This window comes from Oncorhynchus mykiss, chromosome 1 (genome assembly GCF_013265735.2).
Source record: "Oncorhynchus mykiss isolate Arlee chromosome 1, USDA_OmykA_1.1, whole genome shotgun sequence".
NCBI classification, from domain to species: Eukaryota; Metazoa; Chordata; class Actinopteri; order Salmoniformes; family Salmonidae; genus Oncorhynchus; species Oncorhynchus mykiss.
In genome coordinates this window covers 3,685,943-3,703,248 of record NC_048565.1, presented here as the reverse complement: position 1 = coordinate 3,703,248, position 17,306 = coordinate 3,685,943, and the positions used below count along the sequence as shown (strand labels likewise).

The 17,306-nt window shown below is 42.4% G+C and overlaps 1 protein-coding gene across 3 annotated transcripts in view; it reads left to right on the top strand.

The window, feature by feature from the left end:
- The first annotated feature begins 2,763 nt into the window (after window positions 1-2,763).
- inpp5d (inositol polyphosphate-5-phosphatase D) overlaps window positions 2,764-17,306 on the top strand; it is a 52,649-nt gene continuing 38,106 nt past the window's right edge. The window contains exons 1-4 of one of the 3 annotated variants that reach the window (XM_036981612.1): window positions 2,766-2,937; window positions 2,972-3,230; window positions 4,557-4,620; window positions 15,375-15,510. In XM_036981612.1, the coding sequence (XP_036837507.1) occupies window positions 3,088-3,230; window positions 4,557-4,620; window positions 15,375-15,510 (343 nt within the window). In that variant the 5' untranslated portion in view covers window positions 2,766-2,937; window positions 2,972-3,087. Of the gene's footprint in view, window positions 3,231-4,556; window positions 4,621-15,374; window positions 15,511-17,306 lie in introns of all 3 variants that reach the window. The other 2 variants (XR_005052360.1, XM_036981538.1) reach the window with 2 other exon arrangements.

Below are 17,306 nucleotides of genomic sequence, written 5' to 3'. Positions count from 1 at the left end.
GCAGCCAGAACAGATTCAATGCACCGTGGCATAGATTCTAAAGGGTCTGGACCTCCTATCTGGGGACCAGAAATGCCATTAGTTTGTGTTTTGTGATTGGTGATTGTGTTTTCCACCAATCACCAGTCTCCATCGCCGCTCCAGAATCTCCCGTTCAAACAAGGTTGAGATCTGGTGACTGAGACGGCCATATGGTTTACATATAATGGCTTGCCCAGCATTTTTATACATGACCCTAAGCATGATGGGATGTTAATTGCTTATTTAACCCAGGCCCTGGTCAAAAGTGGTGCCTTATATTTATTATATTTTATTTATTTATTTCACCTTTATTTCACCTTTATTTAACCAGGTAGGCCAGTTGAGAACACCTTTATTTAACCAGGTAGGCCAGTTGAGAACACCTTTATTTAACCAGGTAGGCCAGTTAAGAACAAGTTCTCATTTACAACTGCGACCTGGCCAAGATAAAGCAAAGCAGTTCGACACAAACAACAACACAGAGTTACACATGGAAGAAGCAAGCGTACAGTCAATAACACAATAGAAAAAAAAGAAATTCTATATACAGTGTGTGTAAATGAAGTGAGGAGGTAATGCAATAAATAGGCCATAGTAGCAAAGTAATTACAACTTAACATTAACACTGGAGTGATAGATGAGCTGATGATGAGCAGATGGTGATGTGCAAGTAGTGATACTGGTGTGCAAAAGAGCAGAAAAGTAAAAAACAATATGGGGATGAGGTAGGGGGAAATGAGGTAGGGGGAAATGAGGTAGGGGGAAATGAGGTAGGGGTAAACGAGGTAGGGGGAAACGAGGTAGGGGGAAACGAGGTAGGGAGAAACGAGGTAGGGGGAAACGAGGTAGGGGGAAACGAGGTAGGGGGAAACGAGGTAGGGGGAAACGAGGTAGGGGGAAACGAGGTAGGGGGAAAAATGAGGTAGGGGGAAAAATGAGGTAGGGGGAAATGAGGTAGGGGGAAAAATGAGGTAGGGGGAAATGAGGTAGGAAATAGGGTGACATTTAAGACTCATGCACAGACAGGATAGAAACCTTCAGGGCTCAGTAACACCTCATTTTGTAGGTCATGTGACTCAGACTGTGGGTTCTCCTTTCAGGTCATGTGACTCAGACTGTGGGTTCTCCTTTCAGGTCATGTGACTCAGACTGTGAGTTCTCCTTTCAGGTCATGTGAATCAGACTGCGGGTTCTCCTTTCAGGTCATGTGACTCAGACTGCGGGTTCTCCTTTCAGGTCATGTGACTCAGACTGTGGGTTCTCCGTTCAGGTCATGTGACTCAGACTGCGGGTTTTCTATTCAGGTCATGTGACTCAGACTGTGGGGTTTCTTTTCAGGTCATGTGACTCAGACTGGGTTCTCTTTTCAGGTTATGTGACTCAGACTGTGGGTTCTCTTTTCAGGTCATGTGACTCAGACTGTGGGTTCTCTATTCAGGTCATGTGACTCAGACTGTGGGTTTTCTTTTCAGGTCATGTGACTCAGACTGGGTTCTCTTTTCAGGTTAAGTGACTCAGACTGGGTTCTCTTTTCAGGTAATGTGACTCAGACTGTGGGTGCATGTGTATGTAGTAACCTGTAGTAACCAGTAGGAACCAGTTGTGACCAGTAGGAAATTGTAGTGACCTGTAGTAACCAGTAGTGATCAGTAGGAACCAGTAGTGACCAGTAGTAACCAGTAGGAACCAGTAGTGACCAGTAGGAACCAGTAGTGACCATTAGGAACCAGTGGTGACCAGCAGAACCGGTAGTGACCAGTGGTGGCCAGTAGGAACCAGTAGTGACCAGTGGTGACCAGTAGGAACCAGTAGTGACCAGTAGTGACCAGTAGGAACCAGTAGTGACCAGTAGTGACCAGTAGGAACCAGTAGTGACCAGTAGTGACCAGTAAGAACCAGCGGTGACCAGTAGGAACCTGTAGTGACCAGTGGTGACCAGTAGGAACCAGTAGTGACCAGTAGTGACCAGTAGGAACCAGCGGTGACCAGTAGGAACCAGTAGGAACCTGTAGTGACCAGTGGTAACCAGTGGTGACCAGTAGGAACCAGTGGTGACCAGTAGTGACCAGTAGTAACCAGTAGGCTCTCTCTGTAAGGTAAGTGTAAGTGTGGCTAGGCCTAGAACTTAGACCTTGAGTCTATTTGCCAGCCAACCTGCACTGTACTAGAATCCTAACCAGATGGTTTATTGGGTTTCCTGAAACTATTCAAAGCAGCATATCTTCCTCTTCATTAGCCTAATGCTAACAGCTCTGATACAGATGTGTCAGATGTGATAACAAAAACCACATACCCTACACCCACACAGATGGAACCTTCTCATGACTCCTTCCCTTTTCAGACCAGGGATTGTGAGTTCCAAATGGAACCCTATTGACTATATACTATATACTACTATATACTACTATACTACTTTAGATCAGAGCCCTATGGCACCCTATTACCTATATAGTGCACTACTTTAGACCCATAGGGTGCCATTTGGGATGCATCCCAGAACAGATGAAACATGTATATTCTAACCTCTCACAGGCTAAAACACAGGCCACTACATGTATGTTTTCTATCAGACAGTTCAACATGACAGTGGTGGAAATATAGTTTTAGCCTTGGGTAACTATTACAACAGTGTGACAAAGGTCTGTGACCAGCAGTTGTGTGCGTGTGCGTGTGTGTGTGTGTGTGTGTGTGTGTGTGTGTGTGTGTGTGTGGTGGTAGTGGTTCAGCTCTCTCTCTCTGGCCCTCCTCTCTCTTTCTAACTTCTCAAATGAGGAAGTTCACAGCTGTGTTTGTAGCAGCTTCCTTTTTACAGCTTTCGACTCACTAACAGGAAGAGAGAGAGAGAGATATAGAGAGTAAGAGAGAAACAGAGAGTAAGGGAGAGAGCAAGAGAGAAGACTGTGAGAATCATGTCTGTAGCTGAGTGTTTTCAGTAGAGAACTGAACTCTCTAGCTGAGTGTTTTCAGTAGAGAACTGAACTCTGTCTGTAGCTGAGTGTTTTCAGTAGAGAACTGAACTCTCTAGCTGAGTGTTTTCAGTAGAGAACTGAACTCTCAAGAACCAGGATGTCTACGTCGTACCAGCCATGGCACCATGGTAATATCACCCGATCTAAGGCTGAGGATCTGCTCTCCAAAGCAGCTAAGGATGGGAGCTTCCTCCTCCGGGACAGTGAGTCCATACAGGGTGCCTATGCCCTCTGTGTTCTGTAAGTAAAATGTCCATTCTGACTACTTTTTGAAGATACATATATCTTTAAAAAAAGATATATATATATATAAACTGACAGTTTAACAGTCCAATATTCTGTTGGAAAGATCAAATTGAGGAAGGAAGATTATGTTGAGAACTCGTCCCTTATACCTCTTCGTATGCAGAGAGAGAGAGACAAACAAGGAAATAATTGACAGCTAAACATTTACTGAGCTACAAATGCTGCTGTACAAAGTTTAAATTGAGGAAGGAAGATGATTTTGAAGTCTTGACTCTGCAATGCACAGATCAAAGTAGCTTGGAGTAGGGAGAGCTGATTTTAAAATACGACTTTTTAAATCTGACCAAACAATGATCAACGCTGATCGCACTGTTTATTTTTTGGGGAGCGATTTCAATCTGAAACCGGCAAATACCGACTTGTATATTATTTCGGATTTAGGACATATTCTCCTGCAGTGCAGTGTAGAGCGCAACTCTGCCTAATGACAGCGTTTGGGATGTATAGCAGAACAATGTGACGTTGACTTTCTGTTTCCTTACATCATGACATAAATCATGCCAACAAGTACATCGGTTGGGAATTTAAAAAAATGTTTTGCTCAAGACTTTGATTAACCAGAGAAACTGTCTAGAATACTGTTGTTGTTGCATGCAGTTATATATATATATATATATCTATAGCAGGGACTATATGTAACGCAGATTTTAAAAGTACACCTGCTGGCTGCAGCGAACAACTCACCGGCACATACAGTCGTGCTGTAAAGCTGGGTGGACTCCGTTGTACAACTCACGCCACACATCTCTGTGTCGCTCTGAGCTTTTATTAGAATAATTGCTAAACAAAATAAAAGAATGGTCATGTACACTTTTCCATTGTACACAAAGACCAACGGAAGTGTGTTTGAGTGCATGCCGTCTGTCATTACTGCACCTGTCACACGCTGCTGTGAAACGTCAGTTACTTTAAACCAGAAACCCAGACCCAACCTCTTCAGACCCAGACCCAGTCTGCTTCTCAAGACCCAGTCTGCTTCTCAAGACCCAGTCTGCTTCTCAAGACCCAGACGGCTTCTCAATACCCAGTCTGCTTCTCAAGACCCAGACCACTTTTCAAGACCCAGACGACTTCTCAAGACCCAGTCGGCTTCTCAAGACCCAGTCGGCTTCTCAAGACCCAGACTGCTTCTCAAGACCCAGACTGCTTCTCAAGACCCAGACTGCTTCTCAAAACCCAGACCGCTTCTCAAGACCCAGACCGCCAGATCAAGACATCTCTGTAAACTGTATTATGATAACCCATCTTTCCTATTTCCAGGTTCCAGAACTGTGTGTATACCTACAGGATCCTACCCAATGAGGAGAGGAAACTCTCTGTCCAGGTCAGTCAGACAGCTCCACAATATATATTCTTACCAAGTGCAATGTGAGGGATCTGCACCCTGTTTTGGGAGTGGATCCCCCTACACAGCATTTAATGGTATTATTTTCATGTAATATCTAAGAAGTAATCTAACAGTGCCCCAACAACTACCTAATACACACAAATCTAAAGGGGTGAATGAGAACATGTACATATAAGTATATGGATGAGCGATGGCCGATCCACATAGGCAAGATGCAATAGATGGTATAAAATACAGTATATACATATGATATGAGTTTTGTAAGATATGTAAACATTATTAATGTGACATTACTTAAAGTGACTAATGATCCATTTATTAAAGTGGCCAGTGATTGGATCTCAATGTAGGCAGCAGCCTCTCTGAGTTAGTGATGGTTGTTTATCAGTCTGATGACCTTGAGATAGAAGCTGTTCTTCAGTCTCTCTGTCCCAGCTTTGATGCACCTGTACTGACCTTGCCTTCTGGGTGGTAGGCAGTGGCTCGGGTAGATGTTGTCCTTGATGATCTTTTTGGCCTTCCTGTGACATCGGGTGGTGTAGGTGTCCTGCAGGGCAGGTAGTTTGCCCCCGGTGAGAGCCTTGCGGTTGAGGGCGGTGCAGTTGCCGTACCAGGCTGTGATACAGCCCGAAAAAGATGCTCTCGATTGAGCATCTGTAAAATTTTGTCAGGGTTTTGGGTGACAAGCCAAATTTCTTCAGCCTCCATCCAAGATGGCGTAGCAGTCAGACATCTTTGTCTTTGTCCTGTCATGTCCCTTGTATATATATATTTTTTATATATATTTTTCTTCGCATTACTTTTTATAATATTTTCCTAAACCTCAACTTCTAAATTTTCTCCTGCAACCCGCTTCACCCAATGTGGCGTGGATCTGTTTTTTTTCTAAAATATTTATATCTACCCCGAACTGGAATCCCTCAACTGAAGCAAGTCAGCTAACTACCTACCAGCTATCAGTCAGCAAACCACTGCCAGCGGTCATCAGCTAACCTTTAGCTCTGAAAGCTCTCGCCAGTTCGTACAACGTGACTCAAACCAGAGCATAACGGACCTATTTTTTTCTCTCCTTATCCCCGGATTCCTACCGCAAACTCAGAACATTTTCATCTGGATCTTCACAACTAGCTAACCGCAATCCCGGGTGACTACTCCTAGCTAGTGTTTCCATCCCGGAGCAAGCACCAATTAGCCTGAAGCTAGCCCGGCTAGGGCTCCTGGGCTACCACCGAAGCCCACTCCTGGGCTTCAATATCCGGACCCCTTCTACTGCCGTTACGGGGCACGGAACCCCGCCGATCCTCTACGACTGGAATACCGACATAATCTGCCCGAGGATTCCAACAGGCCCCTCGGCGCAACGTCCGCTGAAGGTCAATTCTGCCAACCGCGGCCTGCTAGCTACCTAGAGCTACTTGGAACCCTACTAATCCACGACTGGTCTATCGACGTCACCTCACGAAGAGGCAAAAACAGACTTACCTCCATCACGAGATCCCCCAAAGGCCCTTCTGCTAGCTTGCTATCCCCAGTCTGCTAACTGCTAGCTTGCTTGCCCCGGTCTGCTAACTGCTAGCTTGCTGCCCCAGCCTACTGACTGCTAGCTTGTTAGCATCGGCCTGCTAACTGTCTGAATCGCCGTGTCCCCAGCCAGCCCAACCACTCACTGGACCCATATGCTCACTCGGCTACGCATGCCTCTCTCTAATATCAATATGCCTCGTCCATTACTATCCTGGTTAGTGATTACTGTCTTATTTCACTGTAGAGCCTCTAGCCCTGCTCAAAATGCCTTAACCAACGTTGTTCCACCTCCTACATATGCGATGACATCACCTGGTTTAAACGTCTCTAGAGACTAGAGGTCGACCGATTATGATTTTTTTTCAACTCCGATACCGATTCCGATTATTGGAGGACCAAAAAATCCGATACCGATTTAATCGGCCAATGTAAAAAATAAAAATAAAATGTATTTGTAATAATTATCTCATGGTCACCCTTATCATATAGTCAGTATATTAGAGGTCGACCGATTATGATTTTTCAGCGCCGATACCGATTACTGGAGGACCAAAAAAGCCGATACCGATTAATCGGCCATTTGTTTTTGTTTTTTTGTAATAATGATAATTAGAACAATACTGAATGAACACTTATTTTAACTTAATATAATACATCAATAAAAATCCATTTATCCTTAAATAAATAGTTGAAACATGTTCAATTTGGTTTAAATAATGCAAAAACAAAGTGTTGGAGAAGAAAGTAAAAGTGCAATATGTGCCATGTAAAAAAGCTAACGTTTAAGTTCCTTGCTCAGAACATGAGAACATATGAAAGCTGGTGGTTCCTTTTAACATGAGACTTCAATATTCCAAGGTATGAGGTTTTTGGTTGTAGTTATAGTATTTATGGACTCTCTCTATACCATTTGTATCTCATATACCTTTGACTATTGGATGTTCTTATTGGCACTTTAGTATTGCCAGTGTACCAGTATAGCTTCCGTCCCTCTCCTCACCACAAACCAGGAACACATCGACAACAGCCACCCTCGAAGCAGCGTTACCCATGCAGAGCAAGGGGAACAACTACTCCAAGTCTCAGAGCGAGTGACGTTTGAAACGCTATTAGCGCGCACCCCGCTAACTAGCTAGCCATTTCACATCGCTTACACCTGCCTAATCTCGGGAATTGATAGGCTTGAATTTTACGAAAATAATAAACAGCGCAATGCTTGAAGCACAGGGAAGAGCTGCTGGCAAACGCACAAAAGTGCTGTTTGAATGAATGCTTACGAGCCTGCTGCTGCCTACCACCGCTCAGTCAGACTGCTCTATCAAATATCAAATCATAGACTTAATTATAACGTAATAACACACAGAAATACGAGCCTTTGGTCATTAATATGGTCGAATCCGGAAACTATCATTTCGAAAACAAAAAGTTTATTCTTTCAGTGAAATACGGAACCGTTCGGTAATTTATCTAACGGGTGGCATCCCTAAGTCTACATATTCCTGTTACATTGTACAACCTTCAATGGTATGTCATATTTACGTAATTCTGGCAAATTAGTTCGCAACGAGCTACACGGCCCAAACTGTTGCATATACCCTGACTCTGCATGCAATGAACGCAAGAGAAGTGACACAATTTCACCTGGTTACTATTGCCTGCTAACCTGGATTTCTTTTAGCTAAATATGCAGGTTTAAAAATATATACTTCTGTGTATTGGTTTTAAGAAAGGCATTGATGTTTATGGTTAGGTACAGTCCAACGATTGTGCTTTTCTTGCAAATGCGCTTTTGTTAAATCATCCCCCTGCGTTGCATCGATTATATGCACCGCATTGATTATAGGCAACGCAGGACACGCTAGATAAACTAGTAATATCATCAACCATGTGTAGTTAACTAGTGATTACGATTGATTGATTGTTTTTTATAAAATAAGTTTAATGCAAGCTTGCAACTTACCTTGGCTTCTTACTGCATTCGCGTAACAGGCAGGCTCCTCGTGGAGTGCAATGAGAGGCAGGTGGTTAGAGTGTTGGACTAGTTAACTGTAAGGTTGCATGATTGAATCCCGGAGCTGACAAGGTAAAAATCTGTCATTCTGCCTCTGAACAAGGCAGTTAACCCACCGTTCCTAGGCCGTCATTGAAAATAAGAATGTGTTCTTAACTGACTTGCCTAGTTAAAAAGGTGTAAAAAAATGTTTGGGGCCAAATCGGTGTACAAAAATACCAATTTCCGATTGTTTTGAAAACTTGAAATCAGCCCTAATTAATCAGTCATTCCGATTAATCGGTCGACCTCTACTAGAGACTATATCTCTCTCATCATTACTCAATGCCTAGGTTTACCTCCAATGTACTCACACCCTACCTTGCCTTTGTCTGTACACTATGCCTTGAATCTATGCTATCGTTCCCAGAAACCTGCTCCTTTTACTCTCTGTTCCGAACGTGCTAGACGGCCAGTTCGTACAGCCTTTAGCCGTACCCTTTTCCTACTTCTCCTCTGTTCCTCTGGTAATGTAGAGTTTAATCCTGACCCTGCAGTGCCTAGCTCCACTCCCACTCCCCAGGTGCTCTCATTTGTTGACTTCTGTAACCGTAAAAGCCTTGGTTTCATGCATATTAACATTAGAAGCCTACTCCCTAAGTTGTTTTTACTCACTGCTTTAGCACACTCTGCGAACCCGGATGTCTTAGCCGTGTCTGAATCCTGGCTTAGGAAACCCACCAAAAACCCTGAAATCTCCATCCCTAACTATAACATTTTCTGCCAAGATAGAACTGCCAAAGAGGGCGGTGTTCCAATCTACTGCAAAGATAGCCTGCAGAGTTCTGTCTTACTATCCAGGTCTGTACCCAAACAATTCAAGTTTCTACTTCTGAAAATTCACCTTTCCAGAAACACTGTTGCCGCATGCGAATGTGAATTGATTGCCCCCAATCTATCTTCTGAGCTCGTGCTACTAGGTGACCTAAACTGGAACATGCTTAACACCCCGGCCATCCTACAATCTAAGCTTGATGCCCTCAATCTCAAACAAATGATCAATGAACCTACCTGGTACAACCCCAAATCCGTAAACACGAGCACCCTCATAGATATCATCCTAACTAACTCGCCCTCCAAACACACCTCTGCTGTTTTCAATCAAGATCTCAGCAATCACTGCCTCATTACCTGCATCCGTAATGGGTCTGTGACCAAACGACCACTCCTCATCACTGTGAAACACTCTCTAAAACACTTCTGCGGGCAGGCCTTTCTTCTGCGGGGTATCCTGGAATGACATTGATCTCATCCCGTCAGTAGAGGATGCCTGGTTATTCTTTAAAAGTGCCTTCCTCACCATCTCAAATAAGCATGCCCCATTCAATTGGTTTTAACTAGGAATAGATATAGTCCTTGGTTCACTTCAGAGCTGTCTGCTCTTCACCAGCACAAAAACATCCTGTGGCGTTCTGCATTAGCATCAAATAGCCCCCGTGATATGCAACTTTTCAGGGAAGTTAGGAACAAATATACACAGGCAGTTAGGAAAGCTAAGGATAGCTTTTTCAAACAGACATTTGCATCCTGTAGTACAAACTCCAAAAAGTTCTGGGACACTGTACAGTTTGTTTATTCCATGTGTAACTCTGTGTTGTTGTATGTGTCGAACTGGTTTGCTTTATCTTGGCCAGGTTGCAGTTGTAAATGAGAACTTGTTCTCAACTGGCCTACCTGGTTAAATAAACGAACAGCATTCTTACATAGGTATTCCTCTTGTCCAGATGGGATAGGGCAGTGTGAAGTGTGATGACGATTGCGTCGTATGTGCACCTGTTGGGGCGGTGTGCAAACTGAAGTGGGTCTAGGGTGGCCGGTAAGGTGGAGGTGATATGATTCTTGACTAGACTCTCAAAGCACTTGATGATGACAGACTGTTTATTGTTGCAGTCCACTTCCAGGTGTTGGGTGTTAAGGGGTATTTTAAGAGCCATTTCTCAATTTCTCATGCATCAGGCAACTTCTGCTTTTGCTTTCAATGCCTTCAGAAATGAAGACAGGCCACATGTGGTGGGAAAGTTCTGGAATTTAGCATTTTACTGTGAATATTGTGTAACCTATTATGGTTATGCATTGCACAAAATCAACTTGTATTGTTTGCACAGTGTTTGGGCCAATTCAAGTCAGGGGCTAAAATGTGAGAGCTCTGTAAAACTAGACACTTGATATTAACTGTCACGTTCTTGGGCTGTAAATGAGTTACACTGCTCCTGTCCTCTATTCAATAAACAGACTGTACACTACAGTCTCTATTCAATTAACAGACTGTACAGTACAGTCTCTATTCAATTAACAGACTGTACAGTACAGTCCATATTCACTTAACAGACTGTACAGTACAGTCTCTATTCAATTAACAGACTGTACAACACAGTCTCTATTCAATTAACAGACTGTACACTACAGTCTCTATTCAATAAACAGACTGTACACCACAGTCTCTATTCAATTAACAGACTGTACACCACAGTCTCTATTCAATAAACAGACTGTACACTACAGTCTCTATTCAATTAACAGACTGTACAGTACAGTCTCTATTCAATAAACAGACTGTACACTGCTCCTGTCCTCTATTCAATAAACAGACTGTACACTACAGTCTCTATTCAATAAACAGACTGTACACCACAGTCTCTATTCAATTAATAGACTGTACACCACAGTCTCTATTCAATAAACAGACTGTACACTACAGTCTCTATTCAATAAACAGACTGTACACTACAGTCTCAATTAACAGACTGTACACCACAGTCTCTATTCAATAAACAGACTGTACACTGCTCCTGTCCTCTATTCAATAAACAGACTGTACAACACAGTCTCTATTCAATAAACAGACTGTACACTACAGTCTATTCAATAAACAGACTGTACACTACAGTCTATTCAATAAACAGACTGTACACTACAGTCTCTATTCAATTAACAGACTGTACACTACAGTCTCTATTCAATAAACAGACTGTACACCACAGTCTCTATTCAATAAAAGGTGTGTACAGCACAGCGGGTGTAGCTCCATCCTTGACTGAGATTTAAATACATTTGGTTATAATACATTACTATACATTCCCTTATTACTGTGGCAGTCAGAATATTCCAAACCTGGAGACCATACTACAGTACACAGTTAGATAGATTAGATTAGTTATTAATTTATCTATTGTAGCTGGAAAGCATGAAAGTCATCAATGCTGATTTACAAGTTCTTGAGTTTTAACTTGCCCTATACACAGAAATGAAGGGTACTGTAGATCATACAGGCTACTCTGCTAATGCTGAAGGGTACTGCAATTCCTAAGAAGGGTACTGCAATTCCTAACAGGCTACTCTGCTGATGTTGAAGTGTACTTGTAGTTCCTAACAGGCTACTCTGCTAATGTTGAAGTGTACTTGTAGTTCCTACAGGCTACTCTGCTAATGCTGATCAAAAGCTTCTTCCTCTTTCAGTTGCAGGAGGTTTTAAATGATCCCCTAGCGTGGGCGTATGACAAGCCACAAGGCTCATCTCGTGGTGCTTAACAGAAAAGAACGGAAACTTCACAAAGAAAAACAACATACACAGTGGCAGTGAAAGGGGCTATAAAAAAAAAAAACAGGTGACTTGGTAGTTAATACGCCCTTGGAATGTAGCCTAACAGTTCAAAGTCCTGTATAACAGTATGTCAGCTGTATGATCGTGATAGAAGGAAAACCTGTCATTCAGAACAACATGACCTAAAGTCTCTGGAAACAGTAAAGCCCTCTAAGATCTTGCTCTTGTGATGCTACACTGATCTATATCTGCACCATAAATATCTATACCAGCACCAGAAAGATCTATACCTGCACCATAAATATCTATACCTGCACCATAAATATCTATACCTGCACCAGAAATATCTATACCTGCACCAGAAATATCTATACCTGCACCATAAATAGCTATAACTGCACCAGAAAGATCTATACCAGTACCAGAAAGATCTATACCTGCACCATAAATATCTATACCAGCACCAGAAAGATCTATACCTGCACCATAAATATCTATACATGCACCATAAATATCTATACCAGCACCATATATATCTATACCAGCACCAGAAATATCTATACCAGCACCAGAAATATCTAGACCTGCACCATAAATATATATACCTGCACCAGAAATATCTATACCAGCACCAGAAATATCTATACCTGCACCATAAATATATATACCTGCACCAGAAATGTCTATACCAGCACCAGAAATATCTAGACCTGCACCAGAAATATCTATACCAGCACCAGAAAGATCTATACCAGCACCAGAAATATCTATACCAGCACCAGAAATATCTAGACCTGCACCAGAAATATCTATACCAGCACCAGAAATATCCATACCTGCACCATAAATATCTAGACCTGCACCAGAAATATCTATACCAGCACCAGAAATATCTAGACCTGCACCATAAATATCTATACCTGCACCATAAATATTTATACCTACACCAGAAATATCTATACCAGCACCATAAATATCGATACCAGCACCAGAAAGATCTATACCTGCACCATAAATATCTATACCTGCACCAGAAATATCTATACCTGCACCATAAATATATATACCTGCACCAGAAATGTCTATACCAGCACCAGAAATATCTAGACCTGCACCAGAAATATCTATACCAGCACCAGAAAGATCTATACCAGCACCAGAAATATCTATACCAGCACCAGAAATATCTAGACCTGCACCAGAAATATCTATACCAGCACCAGAAATATCCATACCTGCACCATAAATATCTAGACCTGCACCAGAAATATCTATACCAGCACCAGAAATATCTAGACCTGCACCATAAATATCTATACCTGCACCATAAATATTTATACCTACACCAGAAATATCTATACCAGCACCATAAATATCGATACCAGCACCAGAAAGATCTATACCTGCACCATAAATATCTATACCTGCACCAGAAATATCTATACCTGAACCAGAAATATCTATACTTGCACCATAAATAGCTATAACTGCACCAGAAAGATCTATACCAGCACCAGAAAGATCTATACCTGCACCATAAATATCTATACCTGCACCAGAAATATCTATACCTGCACCAGAAATATCTATACTTGCACCATAAATATCCATACCAGCACCAGAAAGATCTATACCTGCACCATAAATATCCATACCAGCACCAGAAATATCTATACCTGCACCATAAATATCCATACCTGCACCAGAAATATCCATACCTGCACCAGAAATATCCATACCTGCACCATAAATATATATACCTGCACCAGAAATATCTATACCTGCACCATAAATATTTATACCTACACCAGAAATATCTATACCAGCACCAGAAATATCGATACCAGCACCAGAAAGATCTATACCTGCACCAGAAATATCTATACCTGCACCAGAAATATCTATACCAGTGTCTTGTCTTTGGCTATGCCGGATGAAGTGATATGACATGCTATTCTATAAAACAATTTCTCCGTAATTAATATTACCTGATTGAGCTAATCATGTAAATGTAGTTAACTAGAGAGTCGGGCTTCACAAAATAATATTTATAGAGCTGTTATCTTACGAATAAACTCTTAAAGACATAGTAATATTTCACATCAATAACAGTCCATATTAAACGTCATCTTAATTCAGTCTCATCTGAAAGTTGGAAATTCTTAGTTATCTGCACAAACCCTGGCTAACAAATTGAATCAGCAATACAAAATTGGGTTTAATTATTTATTTACTAAATGCCTAACTAATCACACATAATTATACATACACATAATTAAATCATAACTTGATTACAAATTACGTCATAAAGGAAAACGTCCCTAGCGGGCGGAACAGATAAGGCAGCTTGTTGCACAAAAGAAAAGGGGCTGGGTTTGAGTGAAAGAGCGGGAAGACTGAGGAACAAAGGGCGAAGCTGTGCTATCGTAAATACAATATCTTATGCATTCTCAATTACCGCCCATTTGGAAAAGGAAAATGCAATAAATATTTACTCTGAGCTGCGCTTCGGTAGGTTGGTGGTAGATGGAAGGCCGTGTTGCCCAACCGAGTCCTTTTGAAGAATGTCTCGGGTGGTCAATTGGATACGTTGTAGTAACGTCGTTGTGTGATACACGGGATACTCTGTCTGTTCCTTCCTAACCCTAATTTGCAGCGGCTGTTGCTAACTCAACGTCTCTGAGGTATCACTTCTGTAGTGAATAAGAGTTCAAAGTTCATACCATTCGCAACCAAAGCTCACGCTGATGTTGGCTTCATTCTGTAGTTATTATCTGAACCATTCTGACATCGGACCGTCGTCCTCACGTCCTCGAAACAGGAGGTTATATTGTCATCTAGGGCTTATATAGGAAGGGAGAGGAGGGCGTGTTTGAAAAGTTTTATAGCCCATGTCCCTTCACAGGGGCGGGCCACTGATTGAGCAGAGCCCTATCTAATGAAAACCAAAATCTCACATTTTAGAAGCTAAAATCACATTTCATCCCATCACGAAACATTTCATATTCAAACATTTAAATTGAACAACAATTCCATGTGAATCCGATAACTATAATGTGTAGACTTTCCACTGTAGTTTGTCATCTTATCATTGATGAGAATGTCTCAGATGACAACCGAACTGACATCACATTCATTATGTACCAACGCATATGTTCAGTTGGTCGGATTACCAGAATATAGTTCATTTCCCCCCACATTCTGATGTTCCCAGAATCTCTATGTTAACCAAGGGTTTTGCAAATGTAACATCAGTAGGGTAGAGAGAGGAAAAAGGGGGGGAAGAGGTATTTATGACTGTCATAAACCTACCCCCAGGCCAACGTCATGACACCAGCACCATAAATATCTATACCAGCACCATAAATTAAGCACCAAGTAGAGACATAAGAAGAAAGGCTACTAGCCTGTGTCTTCCTGTTGTGCTCTGTAGTGTACTTGTCTTGATGTGGTGCTCTGTAGTGTTATTGTCTTGCTGATGTTGTGCTCTCTAGAGTTCTAGCCTGTGACTGATGTTGTGCTCTCTAGACTCCTAGCCTGTGACTGATGTTATTTCTAGACTCAGTAGTATGTGCCACTAACCAGTGTTTGTTGTTTCTCTGTCTCTGTCTCCAGGCCTCTGAGGGTGTCCCTATCCGGTTCTTCTCTGTGCTGGCTGACCTGGTGGAGACGTACTACAGTCCCAACATGGGTCTGGCTACACACCTGCAGTTCCCTGTTCAGAAAGAGGAGGAGCCAGAGGAGGAGCCAGGTCAGATAATAACCTGCTTATTATCTTTCTGTGTTTCAAAGGGTACCCTATGGGACCTGGTCAAAGGTAGTGCACTATGTAGGGAGTATGGTTTCATTTGTGATTTAGCCATTCTCTCGTATTATGTTTTGCTACAGCTGAGCTAACCCAAGGTAGCTTGGATCTGACCTAACCCAAATTAGCTTGTTGGTCCCAGATCTGACCTAACCCAAGGTAGCTTGGATCTGACCTAACCCAAGTTAGCTTGGTGGTCCCAGATCTGACCTAACCCAAGGTAGCTTGGATCTGACCTAACCCAAATTAGCTTGGTGGTCCCAGATCTGACCTAACCCAAGGTAGCTTGGATCTGACCTAACCCAAGTTCGCTTGGTGGTCCCAGATCTGACCTAACCCAAGGTAGCTTGGATCTGACCTAACCCAAGTTAGCTTGGTGGTCCCAGATCTGACCTAACCCAAGGTAGCTTGGATCTGACCTAACCCAAGTTAGCTTGGTGGTCCCAGATCTGACCTAACCCAAGTTAGCTTGGTGGTCCCAGATCTGACCCAACCCAAGGTAGCTTGGTGGTCCCAGATCTGACCTAACCCAAGGTAGCTTGGTGGTCCCAGATCTGACCTAACCCAAGGTAGCTTGTTGGTCCCAGATCTGTTTATGTTGTATAGCCAACTTCTACTGTACCTCAATAACTCCAGTAACCCTGCACACTGTAATTATGTGTGTGGCCCTGAGCCTGTATATAGCTTGCATTTCCTTCGGTATACTTTGAAACTTGAAAACGTGAAACCTCTAATACCTGTCCAAAATTGTAATCAGTAAGATAAATGTGGGTTCACATAGAAGAAGACAAAACGATCTATCGAACGCATTTGTCGTGTCATCATAGTGATCTCTGACTTGTGGTCAGACTGGCTTAACTTAAACTTGCACGTTTTTTTTTCTGATGCTGAATTGAATGTCATTAAGAAAACGTTACTTTCTAAATTTAAAAGTACTCCAAGAAGTAATCATCTAGTTGTGTAATCTGATTACGATATTTTTTAGCTGATAATGTAACTGAGTTTGTTTTTTAAATAATCAGATTACATACAATCCAACACAGTTAAGGTAGATACACTAAATCAAATCAAATGTATTTATAAAGCCCTTACATCAGCTGATGTCACAAAGTGCTATGCAGAAACCCAGCCTAAAACCCCAAACAGCAAGCAATGCAGGTGTAGAAGCACGGTGTCTAGGAAAAACTCCCTAGAAAGGCCAAAACCTAGGAAGAAACCTAGAGAGGAACCAGGCTCTGAGGGGTGGCCAGTCCTCTTCTGGCTGTGCCGGGTGAGGATTATAACAGAACAACAGAACGCTTTCCACTAGATGTGCGAACATTGCTGAGGGAACTGCTTCCATTCAGCCACAAGAGCATTAGTGAGGTCGGGCACTGATGTTGCGCAATTAGGCCTGGCTTGCAGTCTGCTTTCCAATTCCTTCCAAAGGTGTTTGATGGGGTTGAGGTCAGGGCTCTGTGCAGGCCAGTCAAGTTCTTCCACATCAATCTCAACAAACCATTTCTGTATGGACCTCGCTTTGTGCACAGGGGCATTGCCATGCTGAAACAGGAAAAGGCCTACCCCAAACTGTTGCCACAATGTTGGAAGCACAGAATCATCTAGACGATTTGTGCTGCGCGCTTCAGCACTCGGCGGTCATGTTCTGTGAGCTTGTGTGGCCTACCACTTCGCGGCTGAGCCATTGTTGCTCCTAGTCATTTCCACCTCACAATAACAGCATTTACAGTTGACCTGGGCAG